This window comes from Phoca vitulina, unplaced genomic scaffold, assembly GCF_004348235.1.
Source record: "Phoca vitulina isolate PV1807 unplaced genomic scaffold, GSC_HSeal_1.0 scaffold26, whole genome shotgun sequence".
NCBI lineage: Eukaryota > Metazoa > Chordata > Mammalia > Carnivora > Phocidae > Phoca > Phoca vitulina.
Genome location: NW_022589729.1, coordinates 18707712 through 18735458, shown reverse-complemented (window position 1 = coordinate 18735458; position 27747 = coordinate 18707712). Strand labels below are relative to the sequence as shown.

Below are 27747 nucleotides of genomic sequence, written 5' to 3'. Positions count from 1 at the left end.
GGCTCCCTGCTCAGCGGGAAGCCTGCTTCTCCCTCTCCCACTCCCCCTGCTTGTGCTCCCTCTCTCGCTGTGTCTCTCTCTGTCAAATAAATAAATAAAATCTTTAAAAAAAAATTTTTTTTTTCTAAGGATGTGTCATTTATTTTTTTAACTAAACTCTACGCCCAACGTGGGGCTCGAACTCATGACCGAGATCAAGAGTCGCATGCTCTACCACTGAGCCAGCCAGATGCCCTCATCAAGGAACTTTTGACAATTCCATGATTCCTAGCAGTAAGAAGTGATGAGTAAAAAAAAAGGTACAAATCACCAGTTCTAGCTGTCAGAAAAAAACCAAAGCAAATCTAGCTTTCTGATTTCACGACAAATGGGCTGTGACTAGGAGACTATCTGGCAGCAACCACAATGGCGCCAAGAAAATGAACCCAGGTTGCAAGTGTGGTTTTCTTCTGCGAGCACAAAGGATGGTGTAAGCATCAGACCGCAGGACTGAAATCTATGATTACAGGTGTGCATTTTCACAATTTCACGTCTTTCCTAGCTGCTGGGGTTGTGATACGGGCAGGGAAGAGCGCACGCACAGCTCCACTGCTGCGATGTTTCTCCGCGGCGCCGGCCAACGGGTCGCTGCACACCTGCGGGAGGAGGCGGCAGCCGAGGGACCGGGCTGCGCCCCAGACTCCTGCAGGGGCCACCGTCCTTATGAATAAATAAGTGATGCTTCCCGGCATGGAAGACCGGATCCTCGCAGAACTCTCTTATTCTCGTGAGGTATGTGGCCAATGCCGAGCCCTAATGAAGAATTTCTGTAGAGAAAGTTTATTGGTTCTTGAAATTTTTCAAAGCAGCCATTTAATTTTACGTGTAGACAACTCACCTGTGGCCTTTAGCCTGGGCTTGGGCATTTTCTTTTCTTTTCTCTCAGGTTTGGACTTCTTAACCATCTTTTTGTTTTTCTTTTTTGAACTGCCATAGTCACTATCATCATCGTCTTCCATTAGGAAATCTTCATCGCTGCCGGAATCTTCTGAGAGGAAAGAAGAATTTCAGCGTCCAACTTAACGTATACATCCTTCCAAGGGAACGAAGGGAGACAGCGCTAAGCATGACAGGAGGATGGGATCTGGGAGTCAAACACTCTTGGATTCCGGTGGCAGCTGTGCCGCCAATCCGGCTGGAGTCATCACCAGCCCCACGTGTAGGGTGGGTTTAGCACACGTGAGCGTGCACACGCACACACACACACACGGGGGCTGCACCACTGACTTGTTTAAACAGTCAGTTGAAAACAGGAAGAGATAAAACTTAATCTGAATAAAAACTGAAGCCATCGCATAACTTTTTTTTTTCATCGGTAACTTTCGGTAGTTCCATCGTTCCCCTATAGTACTGGGGAGACCAGGGAAATGAAACAGAACCAATTTAGTGTGTTTGGTCCAACTATGAATAAATGAAACGAGAAAGCTAAATACAAAGCAAAAATACATATAGTTTATTAATCTGAGTAACGTGTGAAACATCTAAATCCTGCTACTAACACTTTTTTTTTGTTGGGGGAGGAGGTCTACACCTTTGGCTCCCGGGTCAAAATACAAATCCTAATCACAACACCCACCATGTAACTGTTTCTTTAACAACTGTTTGTTTAGTATTTGAGTTCAAATGATGGACATCATAATCGAGAGAATCTAAAATAACCAGTATCAAACAACAGCCATCTCTTCTAACAGCAAATATCTAATTTAAGGGACTGGCTGTAACATTTAGTAGCCACAAGAACGCAGAAGTAATCAGGGTCACAAACTACAATGGCGACCCCAGTAACAAGTCAGCCTCACGTACTCTCCTGGAATGGTGCCTCATCCTCCTCCTCTTGCTCTTCTTCACTGCCCACATCTTCCATGAGCATCTCTCTCTGTTTAGAAGCTGCCTTAGAGGCTGCCTGCCGCTGCTGGCGCACGTTTTTATGATCTTCTTTTTCATCTTCGCTGTCCTCTGTAAGATCAAAGTTACAATGCAGTGATCAAAGAGCTGTGTGCATTTATTTGATGGCTGAAAAGCCAGTATGAGCTAGAACCCGCAGCTTTATTTCATTCAAACGGGGTACATCCTATCCTTAAAAATTCCTACAAAATATACAAAAGAGGAGCTAAAATTCAAAGAATGAACTTGAAAAAGATTATGTCCTCATTACTGCATAGAAAATAGCTTGGGCATGTAGTTTTAAGTAGTCATAAAGCTGAATTTAGGTGTGAATACATGCTTCCCGTAATGTATTTTAAACTTGTATCACTGCATCGCCCTAAAATTATCAATTACATTTCAATCTATGTTCACAGTTTTTAGAAACTAAAGTTAGAATTTTTTTTTAAGAGAGAGAGAACACAAGCGGGGATGGGGTGGGGTGGATGGAGGGTTGGGGGGGAGGCGAGGAAGGGCAGAGAGGCAATCTAAAGCAGGCTCCACACAGACTCGGGGTTCCTGATCTCAAGACCCTGAGATCATGACCTAAGTTGAAAGCTTACGGAACTGAGCCACCCAGGTGCCCCTAGAAAAATATTTTTAAATAGAAGAGGGGAAGACTGTCTTCCAATGATATTATTCTAAGTTACAAAACCTATTTCGTTTCAACTTAGGCAGTCAGATAACAGGCTAGAAAAGGAATGAAAGCAAACAGCTCAGTGGAGTGAATTCAGTGGAACTTTGTCTACCCTCCACATATTAGCTAACAGCAATCTCATTTAAAGGGAGATCCAGAAAGGCAAAAGCAGGGGAGTGTAGGTCAAAACTAAAGTGGTTGGGAGCAACACGGAATAAACCCTCAATACTGAGAAGAGTTAAATTCAGAAATATAAATACCAACAAGTAATCAGAATTTAACATTTTGCCATGGAGTCTCTATTAATTCTTTTGAGTTAAAATTCTTACCAAGAAAGCTTTCTCTGTGGCTACTGTTTCAAAGGACTACTTGCCAGTGAAACAGGTAAGGGTGAGACTGTCCTTTGCTTGCTCTTTACCCCAGAGTTCATCACCGCCCCCCCCCTTTTAGAGCTTTATGTCACTTAGTATTATATATGCTCTTTTATTTTTTTTTTTTTTTAAATATTTTATTTATTTGACCGAGAGAGACACAGCGAGAGAGGGAACACAAGCAGGGGGAGTGGGAGAGGGAGAAGCAGGCCCCCCGCCGAGCAGGGAGCCTGATGCGGGGCTCGATCCCAGGACCCTGAGATCATGACCTGAGCCGAAGGCAGACGCCTAACGACTGAGCCACCCAGGCGCCCCTATATATGCTCTTTTATTTTTTTTATTTTTTTATTTTTTTATTTTTTAAAGATTATTTATTTGACAGAGAGAGAGAGAGAGTGAGAGAGGGAACACAAGCAGGGGGAGTGGGAGAGGGAGAAGCAGGCTTCCTGCGGAGCAGGGAGCCCGATGCGGGGCTCGATCCCAGGACTCTGGGATCATGACCTGAGCCGAAGGCAGACACCTAACGACTGAGCCACCCAGGCGCCCCTATATATGCTCTTTTAAATCAATTTAGTTTGATGTCTGTTATTTGTTCATGTAAATGGTTTTCAATGTTAATTATGTAGGAGAATAATCTGTAAATATTTTTAAAAAACAAAGCCCCAGTGTCCCACTGAAACCTACTGAATCAGAAATCCTGGGGTGGGACAGGAGAGTCTCCTCACAGGCGACTGTAGTAAGCCACCAGCCAGGACCTCTTCAAAGATGGAGGCCTCTCTGTAATGCCAGTATTTACAACAGTGCCTGGCATTATTATAAAACCACTTACATGAAAATGTCCAATGAATAAAGATATAAATCAATCACCTAGTACATTAAAAACTGTTCATTACCTGCTGAGTGAGAATCATCCTTCTTGGTTTTCACATCTTTTTCTTCGGAGTCCTCACTAGAAAGGGAAGGAGGAGAAAGTTTTAAAAGTCTTAGATCAAAATCTAAGTGAACACAGATCCCCGGTGTCTCGACAGGGAAGAACACTGAAGAACACCTCTTTTGTAGATGAAATACTCAAACAGATGCTGAGGCGTGAAACTGCTTCCGTTATTTCCCTAACTTTACAGGGATGCTAATGAATAAGCACAATTGTATCGACTTTTGGAAAATACTGCTTCCAAAGATCCAAAGGAAAAAAAGAAGGTACCTCAACACGGGCTGAAAATTTCTCACCTGTGGATAAGGCCTGGTTCACAAGAACATTTAATTTTTTTTTAAAAGATCTTATTTATTTATTTGACAGAGAGAGAGAGAGAACACAAGCAGGGGGAGTAGCAGGCAGAGGGAGAGGGAGACGCAGACTCCCCCCTGAGCAAGGAGCCCGACGTGGGGCTCGATCCCAGGACCCCGAGATCATGACCTGAACCAAAGACAGACACTTAACTGACTGAGCCACTCAGGCGCCCCTCAGAAGAACATTAATAAAAAAACAATTCTCCGTTGTCAGAGGCAGAGTATAAAAATACTAAAGTAAATTACATAATGTGTGAATGGTGCGAAAGTAGGCAAATAAATGGACAGCACCAAATATAGATGCAAAAACCACCTAGAACACAATTATTAAAGGAAACTGGAGTGCAATTATATAGATTACAATATCTCTAAAAATTTATCTAAAACAAAATGAAATTAAGTCAACAACTATCTCCTCATATTTTTTGCCTCTAATATTTTTTCCTTTTTTTTTTAAGATTTTATTTATTTATTTGACAGAGAGAGACACACACACACACAGCCAGAGAGGGAACACAAGCAGAGGCAGAGGGAGAAGCAGGCTTCCTGCACAGCTGGGAGCCTGATGTGGGGCTCGATCCCACCCTGGGATCATGACCTGAGCCGAAGGCAGACGCTTAACGACTGAGCCACCCAGGCGCCCTGCCTTTAATATTTCTAATACATCAGAAACATAAACACATAGACCTGCCTTGTATCATAGAGAAAATAAAAGTCCGCTCAAGATCACTGCGAAGTAAAATAATTAAGAAGGTGCTTCAAAGTTCAATGGAAAGTTTTATAAAACAGTTTTTTTAAGTCACAAAGATGCACACTTTATGTCCTTACAAATCTTAGCTGGGGAATCTGGGTTCTAGTGTCCTGTCTGTCATTAATTAGTTGTATGATCTCAAGCAAATCACTTGTTACTCTCTTCAGTTCTAAAATTTTATGATTCAATGAGAAATTCCAATAAACAACAAAAAAAAACCACTCATACATAAAAACTGCCTTCATAGCTTTTTCAAACAGCAGGTCTTGTAAATCTCTTTTGGTATTTCCTATAATCTAGCCACATTCAAATGACAAACTACCGAACCCAAGATTCCCAAACAAAGAGAAAAACCAAATACATTTCCTTACTAAGCAATCTGATCCAAGACACACTGTAGTTCTGAAACCTGTGACTATTCTAAATGTTTTTATGCAAAATAAGCACTTAATTCACAAGTCACAATGAAAAAGAACTATTACTTTTTCTAGTTCTTTTATTACTGGGTTTAGAGAGACCATTACTCCTTGAGTCCCATTACAGTAAAGTCAAGTAAAAGCTGAACTTTTAAGTAGAGACCAATAGAAAATTCAAAACAACAATGGTCTGAGGAAATAAACTATACAAGGCAGTTAATACAAACGGCAATAAAAACTGTATTTCAACTGCTCCTGACACTTAGGAAAGAAAAATAAAACCAAATGATTAGAACAAGGAAAAGTTTAGGCTACATATTAATTATATTGATGAGACATTGTAATAGGTAGCAGGGGACAGAGAAATTCATTCCTAAGAGAAATATAAAAAATGAATATAATGAATCAAAGTTGGGCTGCTATATAAAACTGGATTAGAGATATACACTACAACACCATGGAAGACCTGTCTCCCCACAGCAAAATTTTGTCTTATTTGTCCTCAAAACCATGTTTCTGAAGTTCTCCAGGAAAGAAAATATTGGAGGTAAATATTGTTGTTTCTACAAATTTAGCATCCTGTGAATTCAGAATGGAAAGACTTCTGTGTGGGGCTTTATAAGATTTTAGTACTTGAAGGTAAGTATCTTGGAAGAACTGATAAGAAAAGATTTCATTTCTTTGAACTCTCCTACTTAACAGTATTATTTGGAAGTAGTATCACCTAATGGTTAAAACGTGGACTTTGGAGTTCAACAGACATGGTTCCAAAACCTGTTGGTCCATTTGCTGGATAACTTGGACAAATCACTGAACCCTTCTCTAAGCTAGTATTACCCTAATAAAGGTGTTATGGGAATTAAATGATAATAAATATAAATTAGCACATAGTAGAGACTGGCAAAGAATCATAAACGGTAGCGATCATCATCATCACCTTTACCATCATTAAGAAGGTCTTAAAGTTACGCAACACTGAGTATGAGAGTGTGTAGATCTGTGATAGCAGAGGCAAAAATTACAGTGCTAGTCTCATGAAGCAATTATAGTTAAAATCACAACTCCTGTGAACTTGTTTATAAAACTGAAGGAAAGGGGAACAAAAACTCCCATGAATGATTAAGGTATCTGAACAAAGGAGAATGGATGATAGACAGTAAAACTCAGCAGGCTATACAACTTAAGACTCTATAAGCTTTAGTTAGGATTCTGCCAGTGCTGGGTGACTGAATGGGAGAGATCAGTCACTCTGCTATCACTACAATGAAAATGCCAATACTAACGTTAGGTAACAAATTACATACTTAAACAATCTCTCTGCTTATGTTCAGAGGTTTGAGGTAGTGACAAAGGTATTCTTGGAGATCACCTTGGATTCCAGCTTGAGTCCAAGGCAACCTCGCGATCTTAAAGAGGGTAACCTCTAGACTTAAGAAGCACTGCCTGAGATAGTAAGAAATATGCAAAACAACATGAAGTGGACAATAAGCACTTTCCCAAAGTAAACAGAGATTCCACCAATTTAGAGATCAGAGACCACCCTCACCTCCAGTGGGGCAGTGTAAGCAGGAACAGATTAATAATGCCTCTTACCTATCCTCCTGTGAGTTCTTTCCAGATCGCCTCTTATTTTTAGCTTCTCGAGGAGATGACCGAATTTTCTTAGCTGGAGGGCCTGAATCTCTTCCATAATCTTCATCTAAACAGAGCATTTTTCAAATTCAATGAACTATATTACGACTTTTACATGTAGAAATTATCACTGCTTATTTTTGGAGATAAATCTCTCAAGCTATTTAAATGGTGAGGGGGCAGGATTTCCCAAATAATTTTCTTTCATTTTTTAAAAAATAAATTGTTTTCAGGGAGCCTAGGTGGCTCAGTCGTTAAGCACCTGCCTTCGGCTCAGGTCATGAGCCCAGGGTCCTAAGATCGAGCCCCGCATCGGGCTCCTTGCTTGGCAGGAAGCCTGCTTCTCCCTCTCCCACCCCCCCCCGCTTGTGTTTCCTCTCTCGCTGTGTCTCTGTCAAATAAATAAATAAAATCTTAAAAAAAAAAATAGTTATCTAAGCCCAGTCCCTTTTAGTCCTCATGTGTTTACTTTAATATGTCCATAGCCAAGTATCTCTTACCATTTCATATCCTACCATTTAATTTCTTAAAGATACTGCCATGTTTCAACACCTTCCTATTTACATGAAAACTATTATAGTAGTAAAGCAATACAAGCATTTTAGAATGTAGAGAACCCACAATTCTACAATCCTAACACAATTACTGTTATCAAGTAAATTGCTTTTATTTATTTTTTTTTTTAAAAAGATTTTATTTTTTTGAGAGAGACACAGCGAGAGCAGGAACACAAGCAGGGGGAGTGGGAGACGGAGAAGCAGGCTTCCCGCAGAGCAGGGAGCCCGATGTGGGGCTCGATCCCAGGACCCTGGGATCTGACCCGAAGGCAGATGCTTAACGACTGAGCCACCCAGGCGCCCAAGTAAATTGCTTTTAAGCTAAAGTATTAAATGCAGCATACTCTGACACTTGAAGAAAATATCTCTAACTTCTAAAGTCCTATAGAACTAAAGAAAATTACCCAATCTTAAAAATTGATTTTTTTTTTTTAAGACTTATTTATTTTAGAGAGCGAGTGTATGCATGTGAGCAGGAGGAGGGGCAGAGGAAGAGGGAGAGAATCTTCAAGCAGGCTCCATGCCCAGCGCAGAGCCCGACATGGGGCTCAATCCCACGACCCCAAGATCGTGACCTGAGCCAAAATCAAGTGTCGGATGCTCAACCGACTGAGCCACTCAGGTGCCCCCAAAATTGATTATTTTTAAAACTGTTTACTACACCATTTTATATAATAGTGGAGAGATCTGGAAGTAGTCTGGAGCTTCAGCAATTATTAAATGGTTGGACACATTATAAATTCCATTATGGAATATCACACAACCATTAATAGGAGTTTCTCAAATAACTTTTTTTTTTTTTTTTGAGATTTTGTTTATTTATTTGACACAGAGAGAGCACAAACAGGGGTGAGTGGCAGGCAGGCAGAGGGACAGGGAGAAGCAGGCTCCCCACCAAGCAAGGAGCCTGATGTAGGGCTCGATCCCAGGGCCCTGGGATCATGACCTGAGCCGAAGGCAGCCGCTTCACTGACTGAGCCACCCAGGCGGCCCTCAAATAACTTTTTATAACAGGAGAAATATACTCGTAAGTAGGAGTGGGATAGGAGGGGGACAGAACCCAAAATTCTATAGCAAGACTTCAACTACGTTTTTAAAAGGGACAAAAGACACAGGCTTTTTAAACAAAAAGGTTAAAATGGCCATTTGCTAGCCAAGGGACCTTGAATAATATCTCTGCCTCAATTTCCTTATCGGTAAACAGTAACAGTATTCCCCATTTTAATAGGACTGCTCTACAAGGATTAAATGAATAAATGCAAATATTTAGCAGCATTTAATAAATGTTAGTATTTCTTCTGGGAGGCTGATTGTATGTTATTACTCTTCTTTACATTTCTGCATTTTCTAAGTTTTCCCAAATTGCACATATTACTTTTATAAGTAAAATTAGATTTAAAAAAAAAAGGAAGAATAGTAAATGCATCTGGAAAATAATGAGAATAAGGGCATATTCTAAAGAAACCTCTTATGGCTAAGATTTAAGACATATTATTCAGGGATGCCTGGGTGGCTCAGTTGGTTAAGCATCTGCCTTTGGCTCAGGTCATGATCCTAGGGTCCTGGGATCGAGTCCCACATCGGGCTCCCTATTCAGCAGGGAGCTTGCTTCTCCCTCTGCTTGCTTCTCCCTCTGCCTGCCGCTCCCCCTGCTTGTGCTGACAAATAAATAAATAAAATATTAAAAAAAAAAAGACATACTATTCATTCCATGATAAATTAGTTCACAATTCAAGATGTTTCACAAAATACTCTAAGTTACTTTATTATGCAAAAAACTTAAACTAATATAAGGTACAAGTTTTACTGTGATTATAGCTGGGGACATTATCAACTAATAAATACTGCATCAGAATTACTGCACATTTAAACTATGGAATCCAAAACTGATAAGAAAAAAATTAAGTATTTATTATCAATGACTTACTAAAGAAAGTTAAAATCCATGCAAGTTCAACTTTTGTTTTGGGTGACAGAGATCTTGATATAATTTACAATTTACTGAAATCATGAAACTTACCAGCATCATCAGATTCCTGAAACTGGGAATAATCAACGACCTTTCTATTTCTGTAGAAAGAAGAGACTCTAATTAAGATCATAAAAATGGAGAACTTTTCTATGATATTAAAACACATGCTCCTATCTCATAAACAAAATTAGAACTAGCTCTGTGAAATTTTTCAATAAGCCCCCACCTCAGCCAAAAAACCTTCACGTTGTTACAGAAAAGTCTAACTTAAACCAAAAGTATTTCAAACTACAATTCTCCTATTGCTCATCTCAATGAGAGCTCAAATACTATTCTCTCCCTCAAAACCTCCCACCTCCCAAAACACATTTAAACAGCAAAATGAGCCAAACTACCATATGAATTCATTAATGACACAGAAATATCACATATGCATCAACAAAAACTAAATGTTTTACATTTTTATTCTTACTGCTATACACACATACACGTGTATACCTGATAAAATTATCACTGAGTTTTTTCAAGACAGAGTGATTTTTAAATATAATAGTTACATTATAATATACAAATTATGGTGATAGTAGATTAAGCCTTACATTGAAGAAAAAATAACTGATCCATTCAGAAGATGCTTTTTTTTTTTTAAAGATTTTATTTATTTATTTGACAGAGAGAGACACAGCAAGAGTGGGAACACAAGTGGGGGAGTGGGAGAGGGAGAAGCAGACTCCCTGCTGAGTAGGGAGCCTGATGCAGGGCTCAATCCCAGGACCCTGGGATCATGGTCTGAGACAAAGGCAGATGCTTAACGCCTGAGCCACCCAGGCGCCCCAGAAGATGCTTTTTATTAAATGGTCTGTAATTAAGAAAAATATGAAAGTCTCACAAATTTATGTATCTACTTGACTCAATGATTTTAAGTACTTCCTATTAGGTAAGGCATCTTTAACAACTTGAACCAATCTTAATTTCCATTTTCGTACTTCATACTCTAAAAGTTTAAAATTCCTCCTTTAGAGATATATAAAAGCTTCCATGTTAGTATCCAAATAGCCTTGCTTTCAAAAGAGCCTTCCAGGTACTGTACCATTTAGATACTGAATAAGTGAACGGAAATCACTAAAAGAAACACGCCACCAACTACACTTAAGCCTGAGCAGAGGAATATTCCTGATTTTATAGATTAAGACATCATTTATATCCAAAGACAACATGCTCAGAATCCAAGAATACAGACAATTTCTATGTAAGATGTGAAAATGAAAGGTGTAGGAGTGAATTCTGAAAATATGGGGCTTAGATGTGGAGGAAGGTATAGCCATACCTTGGCTTTGGAAAAGATAGGCTCTTAAGGGATTTTGCCTTCTGTTTTTCTTTGGTCTACCAGCAATGAATTATCTTTTCATTGTACTGCCTCAGTAAGTCAAGATGCAAAACTATAAAATATGCTCTAGATATATTTTGTTAAAAGCAGTTGATTTTATAAATAAATGATACCATTTTATTAGGAAAGTTAATTTTAAAAACATGACTATTAATTCCACTTATATGAGATATCTTAGAGCAGTCAAAGTCAGAGACAGAAAGAATGGTGGGGGCACCTGGCTGGCTCAGTTGGTAGACCGTGTAACTCTTGATCTTGGGGTTTTGAGTTTGAGCCCCCGTTAGGTGTAGAGATTACTTAAAATAAAATAAAATAAAATAAAATAAAATCTGGGTGGCTCATTCAGTTGAGTGTTCGACTCTTGCTTTCAGCTCAGATTATGATCTCAGGGTCTGGAGAGCGAGCCCTGCAGCTGAGTCAGCTTGAGATCCCCCCACCCCCTCTGTGCACACTGCTCTCTCTCAAATAGATAAATAAAATCTTTAAAAAATCTCCCTCTGCCTGCCGCTCCCCCTGCTTGTGCCCTGTCTCTCTCTCTGTCAAATAGTCAAATAAATAAAATCTTAAAAAAAAAAGTTAAAAAAAATAAAAAAAAAAGAAAGGAAGGAAGGAAGGAAGGAAAGGAAGGAGAATGATGAGGGGTGCCTGGATGGCTCAGTCTGTTAAGCGTCTGCCTTCGGCTCAGGTCATGATCTCAGGGTCCTGGGATCCAGTCCTACATTAGGCTCCCTGCTCAGTGAGGAGTCTGCTTCTCCCTCTGCCCCTCTCCCCGCTCGTGTTCTCTCTCTCAAAAATAAAAAAATAAAGATAAATAAAATTAAAAAAAAAAAAAAGAATGGTGGATACCAGGGGCTAGGGGGAAGGAGATAGCTAATGACATGCATAGTTTCACTTTTGCAAGAGAAAGTTGTAGAGATTGGGTGCATAACAGTGTGAATGTATTCAACACTACAGACCTGTACACTTAAAAATGGTTAAGATGGTAAATTTCATGTGATTTTTACCACAATTTATTTTTTATTTATTTATTTATTTATTTTTAAAGATTTTATTTGACAGAGAGAGACACAGTGAGAGAGGGAACACAAGCAGGGGAGTGGGAGAGGGAGAAGCAGGCTTCCCGCTGAGCAGGGAGCCCTATGTGGGGCTCGAACCCAGGACCCTGGGATCATGACCTGAGCCGAAGGCAGATGCTTAACGACTGAGCCACCCAGGCACCCCTTTTTACCACAATTTAAAAAGAATAAAATATTTTCTATAAAAAAAGACTAGTTGGGGGGCTGATAATTAAATGCCTACTATGTTTTAACAAACAGTGATTTTTAATGATAGATACTATGAAAAACAGTATTATGACTATGCTCTGCATTATTTAGGATCAAGAAAAATGGGACATGTAACCAGGATAAGAAAAGTATCCAGAAGAGGGAGTTTGAAATCTTCATCTCTAATAGTTAATGTACAGGTTCTGAAATTGCAGGCATAATAATTCTAGTTTATCCATGCTGGTGGGATTGCAACTAAAATAATGGTACAATTTCTGGGTACCATCTATCAATAGATATATTTTATGAGACTATATAAAGAAGGGTAACCAGAATGGCGAAGGGTTTATCATATGTAGAGCAACTAAATAAACTGGAATTTTTAACTTGTAAAAGAGAAAACATGTTAGCTACTTTAAGGCTTTAAAAATAAAGGAGCAATAAACATACAGGCCTATCAGCTTCCTGATCGATTAAGTGTGGGTTCAACATAACAGTTAGCTAAGATAGTTACTTCCTTAGTCTGTCACAAGGAATACTCCAGAATGGAATTACACAGTAAAAAGTATAGAATCTTTGTTAATAGGAATCTTGGGTTCTGGTTCTAGAACTTTGGGCAAATCACATAATTTCTTTGGGCCTCAGATCCTTCTCTGCTGGAATTGATGGCCTAAATTGCCGGACAGATGTAAAAAGTTATGCCTTTTTTTTTTTGAAGTTTATTTAAGTAATCTCTACACCCAACATGGGGTTTGAACTCATAACCCCGGGTTCAAGAGTCACACGCTTTTCCAACTGAGCCAGCCAGGAACCCCTATGCCATAAATTTAAATAAAATTATTACTAAAGTTCAAGGAAAAAGTTTTCCTCAATTGCAAATGGTCAACTATCATTCTGTGTATGACACATCTTAACTCATATCGCTGTACCATTTGTTTTCTTCACTAATCTAAGCTTCTTGAAGGTAACAATGGTCTTATATCCACATTTCCCCCCATTTTTCTTTCTTTTTTTTCAGCCCGCCTGCCTGCCTGCCTTCTTTCCTTCCTTTTTAACCACAGAGCAAGGTAAAAAGTAGACACTCAGATGTTTCTAATTTTTTCCTCTTAGGGCCAAATTTAAGAGCTCTGTTAGAAACCTAATTTTATAAGATACTTGAGAGGATAATATCCAATCTCCTTAAAGTCTTTGAAGGCCTTATCTTTTGCCACTTAATCAAGCAACCCGGAAATTTGTAATTCCTCCAATCAGGTTGTCTCATACCAGTTGGTCATGCTTCTCCTTGGCCTACATTGCTGCTCGCCTCAACTCCCACTCCTATCAGATACAACCTCGCCTCCTCTCAACACCTTTAATCCTCTATTGATACTATATAATCTACTCAATTTGTCTTCCCTACTAAATGTGAACTTCTTGAGGACAGGGGCTGTCTCTCCTTCATTCAGAACACCAAAATCAAGGAATGCATTTGATGAGCAAATGGACTTGGCATCTGCAAAGAGTCAGGGTTGGAAAGGGTATCATGAGAGGATGTATGTGGGAGCCTTCAGCCCATCAGAGACTTATTTGCCACTGCCCTTAATGACAAAAGAAAATTTAGTTTCCACCGTATGAAATAACTAGTTATTTTAAATCTAAGAAATTAAAAAGGCAACTATTTAGTACATTTTCTTCTATCCCAGTTTTTAACAAGCAGAACTACCAAAAAAAAAAAAAAAAAATGCCATGTAGACTATACTGATATTATAGGAGTAATCAAATTTAAATTTTTCAAAATTAAATTCAGAGGCCACTCCCTCATTTGAAACACAAAATATTTTACCTTCAGTTATGTCAAAATGGTCAAAATTATCAGAATTCTCTTACGTACATAATAAATGTCATTTATCACAGAAACTATAAAATCCAAGTAAAGCAAAATGTAAATATAGAAGCAAATCTGTCTTAAGGATAACTAGGCCAAAAAAAAAAAAAAAGAATGCATCCACCCATAAATTAAGTTAGAGGAAAAAGAAAAAATAATTTAAATAAAGGATCTGCATTAACAAGGGTCATTCATAATAACTCATTATAATGATTTATAATAATAATTTGGTTCAATTCCTGCCTTCTAAAGGTACTTCAAAACAATAGTAGAAATACTATTCCATTCCTTACAGATTTACCTTATTTAGGGTGGAAATCATGCTTACTGAACTTACTCCCATGTAAACTAAAAACAGAAGATATACTGGGGTAGAAACACATTTTTAAGTAATATATAAATCTAAGGGCATGAGAAGTTCTACTTCGAGTTGAAAACAAAGAAACATTCTTACTTCCTCAAAATACCATCACTTAAATGCCTGAGTCTTCAGTGTAAAATGAGCATCGACAACTAGGACAATAACTAGAACGGGGAGGACAACACAAAATTTCACTATAGCATAGAAGGTTAAAAACACAGATTTTTGAACTGGGTTAAATCCTGGCTCTGCCACTTACTAGCTGTATGTCCTTGAGCAAGTTACTTCCCCTCACTGAACTTCAGTTTCCTCACCTGTAAAATAGGAATAACAACACCTATCTCTCAAGATTGTTGTGAGGGCCAGCTACACAGCTAACCAATAAAGAGCAGCTATTATTACCTGTAAGTACTAATTTGTTCCACCCAGAATATCACTGCAGTTATGAATATACACAAGTAACACTTTCAATTATCTGAACATGATGATTAGCTTGCTGTTTTAAAGTATGTTATGTCTTAGGGAAAATCCGTGTATTAACTTTTGACTCCTACCTCCAAACTTAACCACGTAATAGCCTACTGTTGACCGGAAGCCTTACCAATAACATAGTCGATTAACACATATTTTGTATGTCATATGCATTCTTACAATAAAGTAAACTAGAGAAAAGAAAATGTTATTAAGAAAATCCTAAGGATGAGAAAATAGATTTATAGTACTGTGTTGTATTTACTGAACAAATCTGCATAAAAGTGGACCCACGTAATTCAAACTCAGTGTTCAAGGGGTCAACTGGATAGGAACACAAAAACTTCAATTAAGTTTTTTCTTACTTTAAAAACGTACATGATCTCTCTGTCTAGATTCTAAATGTACCTTGGTCACAATGAACCAATTTCTGAATGATCACCAGAGGGCTCTGAGATGAGCAGCCCACTTTTGCATCAGGTTAAAGTGCAAAAACAAACGGTAAAGTGGGAAGCTAGACAAAGAACACGAAAAGATCTGGTTTTGGCACCAAATGGGGATAATTCAAGCAACTCAGAAGCAATAGGGACTTTTTTCTTCCACTCTCTTAATCAACTTCTTTCTACTAAATACTGAGAAGTCTACACACCCAAAATGCTCTTTCTTACAGCAGTGACTGTCTAAGACCAAAACAGTGATATTCCTGAAACATGAAGCACCTCCACCCAACATTCTGAAGAGTCAATGATCAGTGTTTGAGATGAAAATTATCACACCTTTGAAATGACCTTATCTAATCTTCTCTCTCTTGCTTTCTCTCTCTCTTTTTTTTTTAGAGATGGAGACGGGGGCGGGGGGGGGGGGGGGGGGGGATCGGGAGAGGGAGAATCTTAAGCAGGCTCCATCTCAACCCTGAGATCATGACCTGAGCAGAAATCCACCAACCAACTGAGTCACCCAGGCACGCCCCCCCCCCCCCCCCGCCCCGTCTCTTTTTTTAAAAGTAAGCTCTTGGCTCAACACAGGGCTTGAACTCATGACCCTGAGATCAAGAGTTGCATGCTCTACCAACTGAGCCAGCCAGGTACCCCTAACCCTCTTAACTTTACAGATGAGAAAACTAAAACCACATAATCCAGCTCTACTTTATAACAAGCCTGCACATCAAAATATGGAGATCAATAACAAGCAAACTCGGGGGAGGAAGCAGAACTTCTGAATATAATTAAATTATTGACACCCCAAGCTTTATACTACTTGAAGAGCACAAAACCATTTTCTCAAGGCAAACTGGAGAGCCTTTTAGACAATCTATTACATTATTAAGCTCCATCAACAGACTATACTTCCATTTTTACCCTGAAGAAGTTCTGGTCAATGCAGGGAAGAAGCATAAAAAAAAAAAAATCCACCTTGCTTTCTAGAATTTAACAAGTTCCTCATTAGGCACTTAAAGCACATTTGAAATTTGAGTTTTGAGAAACCTAAAATAACCAACATTGCTCTTTTGACTAATCACCTGGGTGGTAAACATCACATTTGGTCAGATGAATGAGATCCTATAGAACAATGTTTTTCAATTGACAGGTCACAACCCACAACTGGATCCTGAAATGAATTTATTGGTGTATAACCTGCATTAAAACAACAAAGCAAATCAAAAATATCAGAGAAAATTGTACCTAAATAACAGTAAGTTCCTGACACTTGTTTCAGGTGTTTGTGTTCTTGTGTGTAGCGACCTCATCAAACAAGTTGGAGACCCACTGCTTTAGAATAAAAAAGTGGATTGCAAAAAGAGATTTCTAAAGTCATTGTTATTTTTACCTTTACAAAAAACAATTTGTTATTGATCCATGGCAGCAAAAGAATAACTTCTCTTCCCATTTTAATTTCCTTTTTTTTTTTTAATTATTAAGCAGGCTCCATGCTGGGCGTGGAACCCAACATAGGGCTTGAACTCATGACTCTAAGATCAAGACCTGAGCTGCGATCAAGAGTCAGAAGCTTAACTGACTGACCCACTCAGGTGCCGCCCCCTTTAAAGGTTTTATTTAGGGACATCTGGGTGGCTCAGTTGGTTGAGCGGCTGCCTTCTGGCTCAGGTCATGATCCCAGGGTTCTAGGGTCGAGTCCCACATTGGGCTCCTTGCTAAGCAGGGAGCCTGCTTCTCCCTCTGTCTGCCGCTCCCCCTGCTTGTGCTCAGACAAATAAAATTTTTTAAAAAATAAAATAAAGGTTTTATTTATTTATTTACTTACTTAGAGAGAGCGCACTTGTGTGGGGAGGAGCAGGAGGAGAGGGAGAGAGAGAATCTTAAGCAGGCTCCATGCCCAGCACAGGGCCCAAAGAGCACGTCTGGGGGCTGGATCCCACAAACCAGAGTTCATGACCTGAGTTGAAATCAACCGACTAAGCCACCCAGGTGCTTTAAAGTAACCTCTACCCCCATGTGTGGCTTGAACTCACACCCCAAGATCAAGGGATGCATGCTCTATCAACTGAGCCAGTCAGGCACCCCTAATTTCCTATCTTTTTAAAACACTTGATTTTTCAAGTTTAAGCACTAATAAAACCTACCCAAGTTTGGTGGCTAGTGGTGGGGCAGGAAGTATGGTGATGATGATGACACCAGGTGTATTATATGTGCTAGAACTACTAGACCTCTGACAATCTAATCCAATCTTATCCCAAACTTGTTATCCTAGCAACAAATGTCCCTAGAAGGGAATCCTAAGAACCTCTCATGACCCAGAAGGTGAAATCTGGCACTAAATCTGCCTCTAAAGTCCACTCACCGATTCTGTCATGTCTACCTCCTGGATTACCATGGTTTAAATCTAACCCCTCCTCCACAGAGTAGCCCTTACACTTTATAGGACAGTTTCCACTTTTTTCTTCAAGGCTAAATACTAGGGTTCCTTCAACCCTTCCTTGTGACTTATTTCAAGCATCCTCATGACCTAGTCACTACTCTGCATACCACCTGGGATTTAGTAAAGTTTATCAAGTAGTGCCCCAATCTAATCATAACAACACAGTAAGGTTTACAAAGGTGTATGTGGAGGACAGAGGGAGATCAGGATTACAAAGTTCCTCCTCCTGTTCTACTCTGGGTTTGTACTAATGTAATCCAAGATCTCAATTGCCTTTTGGGCTGTTATATCACACAACGTACTGGATGTTGCAATTCCAATAACCAAAGCCTCCTTTTCCCAAGATCTAAGACCTTTTTGTACTTCATTTCAACATATTATTTAACTTCTCAACTTCCTATTACCTGCAAACTTAATCAACACTGGCCAAGAACAAAGTCCTTTAAGGCATCAGTGGAAATGTTCTTTTAGGCTGACCTAAATCTATTCATCTGCCTTCTCTGGGTATGGCTATTGAGGTCCAAGTCCATCACAGTGAACTAGCATTCTGCCTACATTTCTTCATTTTTCCCATAAGGACCTCATGTGAAGCTCTGTCAAAATCCTTGTTGAAAGAGAAACCCAGGAGGCTCGTGGGTGGCTCAGTCAGTTAAGGGTCCGACTCTTGACTGCCGCACAGGTCATGATTTTAGTTATGAGACTGAGTCTCAAGTTGGGCTCTGGGCTGGGGGTGAAGCCTGCTTAAGATTCTCTCTGTGCACCCCCCCCGCCCCACCCCCCCCACTCTCACAAAAAAAAAAAAAAAAGAGATAGGGACGCCTGGGTGACTCAGTAGGTTAAGCGTCTGCCTTCGGCTCAGGTCATGATCCCAGGGTCCTGGGATCAACTCCCATATGGGGCTCCCTGCTCAGCGGGGAGCCCGCTTCTACCTCTGCCTACCCCTCCCCCTGCTTGTGCTCTCTCGCTCTCTGACAAATAAATAAAATCTTTTTTTTTTTAAGATTTTCTTTATTTTACAGACAGCGAGAGCGGGAAACCAAGAGTGGGAGAGGGAGAAGCAGGCTTCCCACTGAGCAGGGAGCCCGATGTGGGGCTGGATCCCAGGACCCTGGGATCATGACCTGAGCCAAAGGAAGACGCTTAACTGACCGAGCCACCCAGGGGCCCCAATAAATAAAATCTTTTAAAAAAATGTATAAAAAGAGAGAAACCCAGTATTTTTACAGTATTCTTTTACTCTAATTAAAAAAAAATGGGTTCGTTTAAACCAATGATAGTTAAGCTTCTAAAAAATAAACGTTTTTTGTCTGAACGAAATATTCCCAGGAACCACAAAATAAGACACAGCGAGTAAAAAGTAAAAGCAGCATTATAAGAGCATAAAGTTGTCCTATAATTTCAAATTTAAAGAATTTTCTCATTAGAGATTTTCCCAACTTCTGTTTTCAAGATAGTTTTCTAAAGATTTCCTGGCCAGATTAATTTGGGTATTATCACCTCCTTAAACAAGTGAAAGCTTTGAAAGTCCTGCATTAAAGAAACCTGCTTAACTTTGATCTCTAATATTTTAAAAACAAAATTTGAATCCAATGCTTGTGATATCCCTGAAAGCCAGCACTAGGAAGACTACTGACCTGAGACTGGCTTTTTGTGAGCCCACGCTGAATTTAAAATTATTACAACAGCAGTTACTACGATGCACCAGATACTTCACCTAAATTCTCATTTAATCCTCACAATCTCACAAGAGGAGCTAATTAATGTGAATTCAATTTTATCTGAAGAATCTAATGCTCAAATAGGCTCAGTAACTTTCCTACCATTGCAAGTTATTAAGTAATAAAGCCAATTTTCCAACTCAAGCCCATCTGAACCAATACCCCACAGGGCACTGTTGTTGCCTGTAACCTCTCAAACCTTCCCTTCCTGATCGTTCACAAATCAAACTCCTCTACAGAACGGAGACTACTAAAGTTTCTGCCTATCTACATAAAGTTCCTGTATCACTATACTACTTCCTTCAAACTTAGGACATTTGTCTCTCTCTTCTATTCCTCAAAGATTATTCATATGCCAAATTTTCTCAGGACATTAAGAACATTAGTTCACAGAAGTCAGGATACCTGAACTCAAGAGTAACTTCTTACAAGCATTTCCTTCATCTTAAGCTTCAAGTTCCTTTTGGCTAAGATTTATTCCTTTGACTGTATCTTGTATCATTCTGTTACAACTAAATATAAAATTCAAAACGTCACAAGATGCAAGAAAACAGTTAAGTATAATAAAATGAACATTCTAGGAAAGCACTCCTAGGTTTCTTGGATGGAGTTTCTAATTTCTGCAGAAAAGGGGAGGCAGTGAAGGAGTTTTGAATGATGAGCCAGGCAGGTGTTTATTAGTTCACTGTCATAATCCCCTACTAAATCTTGTATCAACTTGCTAATGTTTCAGTCCAGATGAATAAATATTAATAGGACACTTATTCCTAAAAAATATTCAGTTCCACCAGATCTCTCCATATAGGAAAATATTTTGTCTAAAGGTTACAAACATAAATTTCAGTGAGTAAAAAATATTAAATAAAACGGGCTAGATTTTTCCCAACATGTAAGTTGAGTGTAAAACCTATACATTTAGGGACAGAGAAACCTCAAGCAGGTCAAACTGAAGGGGCCTCAGAAGCGCACACTACCCCGTAGAGTCCTGTCTGCAGCAGAGTGTCTCGGGAACCTCAGTGGACTCTTCCAGTTGTCTTAACTCAACCACCTGGCACAAACCTGCAGGTTGTCAGGTTTAGTGACTCGTTACAATGAAGGCGATGGCACATCAAAAGCGTGGAGTACCTTACCATACAGAGGAAACCAAAGCGTTTGGGGAAAGGTAGATTTTAGGGGAAATTTAAATGAAGCGGTATCTTGATAGGCTCAAAGCACAGGGACAATGCGTTTAACAGGGTTAACATCAGGTCTGACCACAACTGGGTCCTACTTCTTGGCAGAGAAGTTAAGCTGGATGTGGAATTGGGTCCAGCAGCTCCTCATCTGAAGCTCTGAAGTTGTAAACTGAGTTCTCCCAAGTCAAAAGGACCTAGCTCTGACAGAAGCGTGGGGTTTCATTCTTATTAATTTCAAACAGCAAAGTTTCTGATAGTCTTTGCTTTTAGAGAATCATTTCTTAGTAGGAAAGCAGTAGTCACTTGAAAGAGGATTGATCTAAGTCTTAACAGCTGCAGCTTATCCGTGGAAGACAGCCAGCCATGTTTGCTCTTCCAGCCCAATGAATGGCAGAGTGGATTTTTTATTTCTAAGTGGAGCTAATGTTTACTTTCTCAAGTAGTTCATCTTCTGGGTCATTTTAGCTTGACAGATGAAATCTCCTTGAAGATCACCTTGCTTAGCAAGTAACTGGAGAGGTGCACAATTAAAAAAAATAGACATGCACGAAGCAGCACCTGAAAATATGCAACACCCAGTAGAAACATTCTTTGGCAACCTGTGGTCTCTCTGCCTAAAGGATTTCAAAGACCTGTAATTATGGCTACTTAGATAGTAGTTATCTAAAAATATGGCAATGCAAGTCTCTAACCATCGGTTCTACTTCTCAGAATCTAGATAGAAATAGGTTTTTTAAAAAACAAAAACAAAAACCAAGGGGATGCCCCAGTTTGAAAAAAGTGGTCCTGTGCTGACTCCAATGGTTTCTATTGTGCACAACATGGCGGTCTGTTAAGTGCTAGCTCAACAATCCAAAAGGCTACTTCTTCATAATCTGGAGTAATGAGATCATATTTATTCCTATCTTTGCAGCTGAGAATTTAAAAATGCAAACAGAAGGAACATTTCATGGCATACTCAATAGCTTCATTATTATTAAGTTCAAGTAGTCGAAGTTTGCAAAGCAACCCATCTGGCTGTGCAGGCTCTAATTCTTACTAACTCCAGAGGAGCACCATTCACAGGACTAGGAGATGGTGTCCTAGAATTCCACACTACGGTGGTGACCTTGTTTTGTACTTCTGGGAAAAACAGGCCATATGCACAATAAAACCAATTGCCCTTTCTTTATTCAAAATTACTTTTTCCTTAATTAATTTTATTTCTAGAGTTGAAAGAAACCTAGGAAAACTGTAAAATGCTTTGTAAAGGCAAGCTACTATTCTTCTAATGGAGTGCAACATCTCCATCCCTAAGTAGAAACCAGAGCCTACATTGCCTGATCCCTGGATTTCTTTCTCTGCACCATGTTACCTCCCCCCAACCATTAGTTTTATTTAAAACGCTAAAAATTCAACCACTTACCTTAGTTTGTAACTTTTGTCAAGTTAAATCAACTCCAATTTTTAATCTTAATTTTCCTTCTAATTTTATCATACTCAGTTTTACTATGGGTGTTGAACCTTTCCAAATGCCATGTTTTTCCTTTGTCCTTTATTTTTTTAAAGTGAGCTCTACACCCAATGTGGGGCGGGAACGCATGAACCCAAGAGCAAGAGTCACATGCTCTACTGATTGAGCCAGCCAGGTGTCCCCTCTTTTTGTCTTTTAATATGATGTATCAGTAACAGATTTTAAGTTTTGTTCCTGGGACAAATCCTACTTGATCACATTTATTTTTAATACACATTGGATTCAGTTAGCTAATACTCTGGCATTTCTGCATCTATACTTGTATGTAAAATGAGTCCATTAATTTTCTTGTAGTGTCCTTTAGGTGGTTTTGAAATCTATTCACTTAATTTAGTCAGGGAGTAAATGCCCTTGTATTACAAAATCTATACATACTGAAAGCAATGCCACTTATCTAACGTTCACATTTCTCCCCCCAGGTGTTATACTATTTCACTGCTTTTCCCTCTCCATTCAAGTTATCTTCCTTTAACCCCTTCACATATTCTATTCCTTCCGAAAAAAATTCTTTCACCCTCCTCCCCCATTTTAAAGTTGGTCCTCCCCATCAAAGTCCTATTATGAACTGTAATCCCTTCCAAAGATGGCAAAATGCGCTACTACCATGAAAAAGAATAACACCCTGTGGCAGTGTGTCTCACGGGGAAGATCACATTGGTTGTGGCTTGGTCACACTTGGATTTGAATTCCTGCTTTACCTCTTCACAGGTGAACTGGGCCAGTTAATTTAGCCAAGCCTCAGCTACCTTACATATGCGACGGGAATAACATATACCTTGCATGAAGAGTTGTTTGAAGAATGTGAAATATGTGTAAAGTTTCTGGAAGAAAATTTGGCACAAAAAAAGTTGCTCAGTGATAGTTCTTTTGAGTTTTGATGTGATTTTATTTTTTCTAAAATTGAAGGTTGAGAAAGTACTTCTGTTAAAAGTCCACAATCTCGAATCCACAATTTAGAAATTCAAAAAGTTCTGAAAATCAATGTTTCAGGTTTACCTGAACAATGAGAGGGCATTTAGTTGCATTTTTTTAGTGTGAAAATTCAGTTTTATTACAGAGATATTAAGGTGTTTGATTACAGAAGTACTACTGCAGAACTCAATGGTGATAGCCCATTAATGCACAGTATAGGCATCATTACTTTAAAAATTTTTGAAAATAACTGAACTTCCAAAACACACAGGGCCCCAATGGTTTCAAACTATACAGGGATTGTAGACCTGTTACTACATTATATGTGGAATCAAATATAGTCAATGCAAATCTAGTAGCAAGCAGAATAGCTAAAACTCATGCAGTTTAAATAGTTTTGCAACTATTTTTACACTTTAATTCCTTTGGCTTCAAAGTCATCACTGGTAAACTGAAGGAACTGGACTTAATCTCTGAAGCTTTTAGTTTTTCAAAAACATACTTTTAGTTAAAAAGTATCTCTGAAAATTATTTTAAATTGAGTTGAACAAAACTGCTCTTATTTAAAACATTTATTTAAAGTAATTTTTTATCAACCAGTATGAACCTATGCTTTCACATCTAAACTTTCAAGGTTAAAGGTTCCCTGCAATCTCAAGTACTAAACAAAAAACAACCAGATATCAAGTTATGTTCTGAAGAAAGGAGCAAACATTGATCTGAATGACTTGGATCATTTTCAATAAGGGAAGAGGGTCTTTGAAGAATACACTAAGCTGAATTTCAAGAAACCTGGTTTCAAGTCTGGACAAGTCAGTAAATCTCTGATTTTTCTTTCTCATCTTTTACAAGTAACAGCATTTTCTTTCCTTCCTCACAAGAATCACGAAAGCACTTTGAAGAGTTAAAAGTGCCGTATACTACAACATCATCAATACTTATCAGGCTGAAGGTAAAGTGATTACTATGCAGAAAGGGTGAAGGTAAGCAGGCCTGAGAATTAAGAAATCTAGGTTCTAGGCCCAACCTCTACATCCAGTGTGTGATGCAAGACACTTCACTTGTCCAGATCCCCATTAAGTCACTTGTAAAATGAATTTGCCTAAATTTCTTTCTAGCTCCAAGATTATAATTTTATGCTATAAAATTGAACCCAAGGCCTAAAATATTTGAGCTCTCATTTATATACAATGAGTCAGATGCTGTAAAAGGTAGAGACAGCAATACTGTATGAATAAAACTACTTAGATGTGTTGCACACATCTATGGAAAAACCTGCTCCAGCTTATCAGTTCATCATTCACTGCACATGGAAATTGGTGTCAAGTAGCCATTAGTACATTTCTAACTCTTCTTTAAATGCTCTGGTTAGTATTAAAATGAATAATACTTACAGTAAATATGAACACCAGAAAAACCTCCAAAATTATACATAGGCCCTAAAGGGCAGAAATGTGCCCTAAAAGAAGATGTGCTGACACTTATTTTCCAACTTGTGCTTTTTTTGGGGTTTTTAAAACAGGTTGATCATTCTGATATCTGGTCAATGTCTATCATTAACTTTTTGTTAAATGCCCTCAGGTATATAGATTCTTCATTTACACCTTGGAACAAAAGCACTTCCCTAAGACAGGACTTTTTTATTGCAAAATTTAACAAACCACCAAACTCAAGTTTAATTATTTCTGCTTTATTATTGGTCATGAGTATATTAAAAACTTTTTAAAAAGTTACAAAGAGACTTTAATCACTAAAATATATAATCAGAAACCAAGTTGCTTTAAAATTAATAATATGAAAGTGACCCCAAAAGCCAATATATTAATTTCATTCTTCAATTAGGGGCAAATAGACAGTTAAAATTACTTTTAACAACATAATGAACAAGAAAAAAGTTGTGAAGTCTCCAAAAAACGGACAGACCCATGCTCAATATATCCCCACCTGGTGATATTTTAAAAAAAAAAAAAAAAAAAAAAAAAAAATCAACGTTTTCGAATGAAAAAATTCTGTTCGTGCTCCAATATCTAAATCTGGGAACACAAATTCAGGCAGATGAGTATAATAAAGTCACAACAATAACATAAAAAGTCATCAAAACCTAGTGAACCGAAGTTGAAAGGTAGAAAAAAATAGTCCAATTTCACCACACAGTAATTTACTTCCAGAGACAGGAGATCCAATCCAGATGAATCAAATCTTTATTACGATATTGTCTATTTAACCTGATCCTAAAGAAAATATTCTACATAAATTGATGGGATACATTCATCAATTTTCATGCCAAAAAAAAAAAAAAAGTATGCATACTATAATCTGAAATATCTATCCAGACTCCTTGCCAGAAAGTGGGCAAAACTCTTCCCGGTGGCGATGGTGAGTTATCAGAGATGCGGGTAGAAATTAGAAGGCAGAAAAGCAGTCAGGTAGTTAGTTAGCACTCTCCTCATGCCCACCCCGAGCGTAGAAGTATGCAGTCCCATACCACCACCAGTTGGAGACGGATGCTCTAGTCAGGAGATAGAACGGTGTGGAACAAAACCCTTTCCCGGGTTCCAAACCTCTCTTTAGAGCTCTAGGTCAAAATACTTCCGTTTCTCACAAAACTTGGAATGAAGAAGGGGAAGCAACAACTGTTAAAACATTTTAAATCTAAACCTTTACCTATATATCTAGAAAACACCATGCGAAGCAGCCGATTCCTTACATCGAAAGCGTCACGGACACTACGTTAAAAGTAACAGTTATTTGCAACAGCTCTCCTTCTAAAGGCCTCAACACAGTGGATTAAGCCACACCCCTCCATAAATGGCACATTCCATACAATAGCCAGGAGGACGGCAAAGGGCGATTCCACCGTCCGCTGGGAACAGCAAACTTGTTGAAATTCTCAGAATCAAGTCTACTGGTTACCTGAATCTAGTCCCTTTATTATTAGGTTATTTGGGGGGAAAAGAGAGAGTTACAAAAACATCCGAGACACGTACGCCGAGTGAGCGTAGAGACAGGCAGCGGGAACGAGAACCACACGGGATTTGGGTCGTGCTGTTAACCCGCACCTTCCTGAGTAGGGACATTTCCCCGAGGAAGGACATTTCTAGTCGGAGGGAAACAGCGAGCTCGGCGTGGGGGGAGGGGGCAGTTAACCCGCTCCGAACTCCGAGTTGGGGGGAGAGGCAGCAGTCATTATTTTCCAGGGCCCAGTCCCGAGCTCTCACTTTTGCCGGAGGGGAAAAGAACGGGTCCCGCCCACGCCCGGCCCAATCCGGGAGGCGGGGCCCTGCAGCGACCCTGGAGGACAGAGGCGGGGCCGGGTGGCAGTGCTGCCCCTCCCCCTTTGCATGGAACACCCCCGTCCGCTAGAGAAAGAGGGCTGAGTTCCCCCACCCCCACGCAAGCAGAGGAGGCAAGGAGCCACACGGGCGTCTCAGCCCCTCCTCACTTAAGGTGGGGTGGGGAGCCGAGCCCGAGTCCGACTCTGCCCGTCTCCCCGCAGGCTCCAAGGGGTTGGCCCCGAGGAGGTGGGGCCTGGGTGGGGGCACTGACTTCACACCCCTCCCCCTCCGGCCGCTGTCGGTTCAGGGAACACCCCGCCCGCTCCAGTGCGGCGGGTGGGGGAGGCAGCAGAGCAGCCCGGAGCCCTGCAGCGGCGCGGGGCGGGGAGGAGCGCGCGCATGGGCGCGCGGCCGCCACCCCCGCGTAGCCCCGCGCGCCAGCAAGGCCCCCCACGCTCAAGGGCGCGCGCGGGCCCCGAAAGGGAGGAGGCCGCGCGTGGCACCGGAGAGGGCCGACTGCAGGCTTCTGTCCCCCAGTCCTTCACCACTCACCCCCAACCCCCTCCATCCCGCTCCAGGCCTCGGACTCCGCACTGACCTGACAGGCCGAGACATGTTCGCTGTCGAAACAGGACCGAGTCGAGAAGCCAAAGACCAGGACCCCCCCCACCCCGCGCGCTCGGCGCCCCACCCCCCCCAACTTCGGCCGATGGGGCCGCTGCCGCCGAACCCCGAACTGCTGGCTTCTCAAACTCCGCTGCTTCTTGGTTCAGGGCCCCTTAATCAGACGAGCCCCCCGCTCCCCCGTCTCTTCAAAATGGATGAATCAAACCAGCCGAAAATGCGCCAAAGCCGCGGTGCAACCAAGCGCACTAGGTCTCGTGGGCTCCGCCCCATCACGCCCGGTCATTGGCGGTTTTTGCCAGATGCGCCGAGCTCATTAGCCCGTTTGAATCATCACGTCTCCCAGGCTCCGCCCCGCGCACTGATAGGCCCCACCTCCTCCGTGGGGTCCTGTTAGTCAAGATGCTCTGAGAGCGCACGGCCGCAAAACAAAAATGGTCGCTGCTTGGCCCGCCCCCTGGTTTCCACTCCGGAATTGCAGATTCGTTTTGGGTTGCATCTTGGAACGACTAGAAAAAAAGATTTACATAGGGTTCAATGTCATTTAGTGGTAGTTTAATGATGTTTCATTTCGCCTGCCTTGATCATCTAGAGACTGCACTAATAGCAAAACTCGTGGGATAGGCAGCTGATTCGTCACTAAGGGGCTGCTTCAGAATTGGAGGGAAATTCCATAGGTTCAAAAATTTTTTGACCCTAAACGCGCAAGCTCTTTCCCCT

At 40.2% G+C, this 27747-nt stretch overlaps 1 protein-coding gene across 2 annotated transcripts in view; it reads right to left on the bottom strand.

The window, feature by feature from the left end:
• NUCKS1 (nuclear casein kinase and cyclin dependent kinase substrate 1) overlaps window positions 1-27280 on the bottom strand; it is a 32880-nt gene extending 5600 nt beyond the window's left edge. Inside the window, exons 1-6 of one of the 2 annotated variants that reach the window (XM_032422182.1) lie at window positions 27002-27280; window positions 9634-9683; window positions 7018-7123; window positions 3864-3919; window positions 1843-1995; window positions 878-1024 (exon numbers count right to left, since the gene is read on the bottom strand). In XM_032422182.1, the coding sequence (XP_032278073.1) occupies window positions 878-1024; window positions 1843-1995; window positions 3864-3919; window positions 7018-7123; window positions 9634-9683; window positions 27002-27018 (529 nt within the window). In that variant the 5' untranslated portion in view covers window positions 27019-27280. Of the gene's footprint in view, window positions 1-877; window positions 1028-1842; window positions 1996-3863; window positions 3920-7017; window positions 7124-9633; window positions 9684-27001 lie in introns of both variants that reach the window. The other variant, XM_032422181.1, reaches the window with a different exon arrangement.
• Between the last annotated feature and the right edge of the window lie 467 nt (window positions 27281-27747).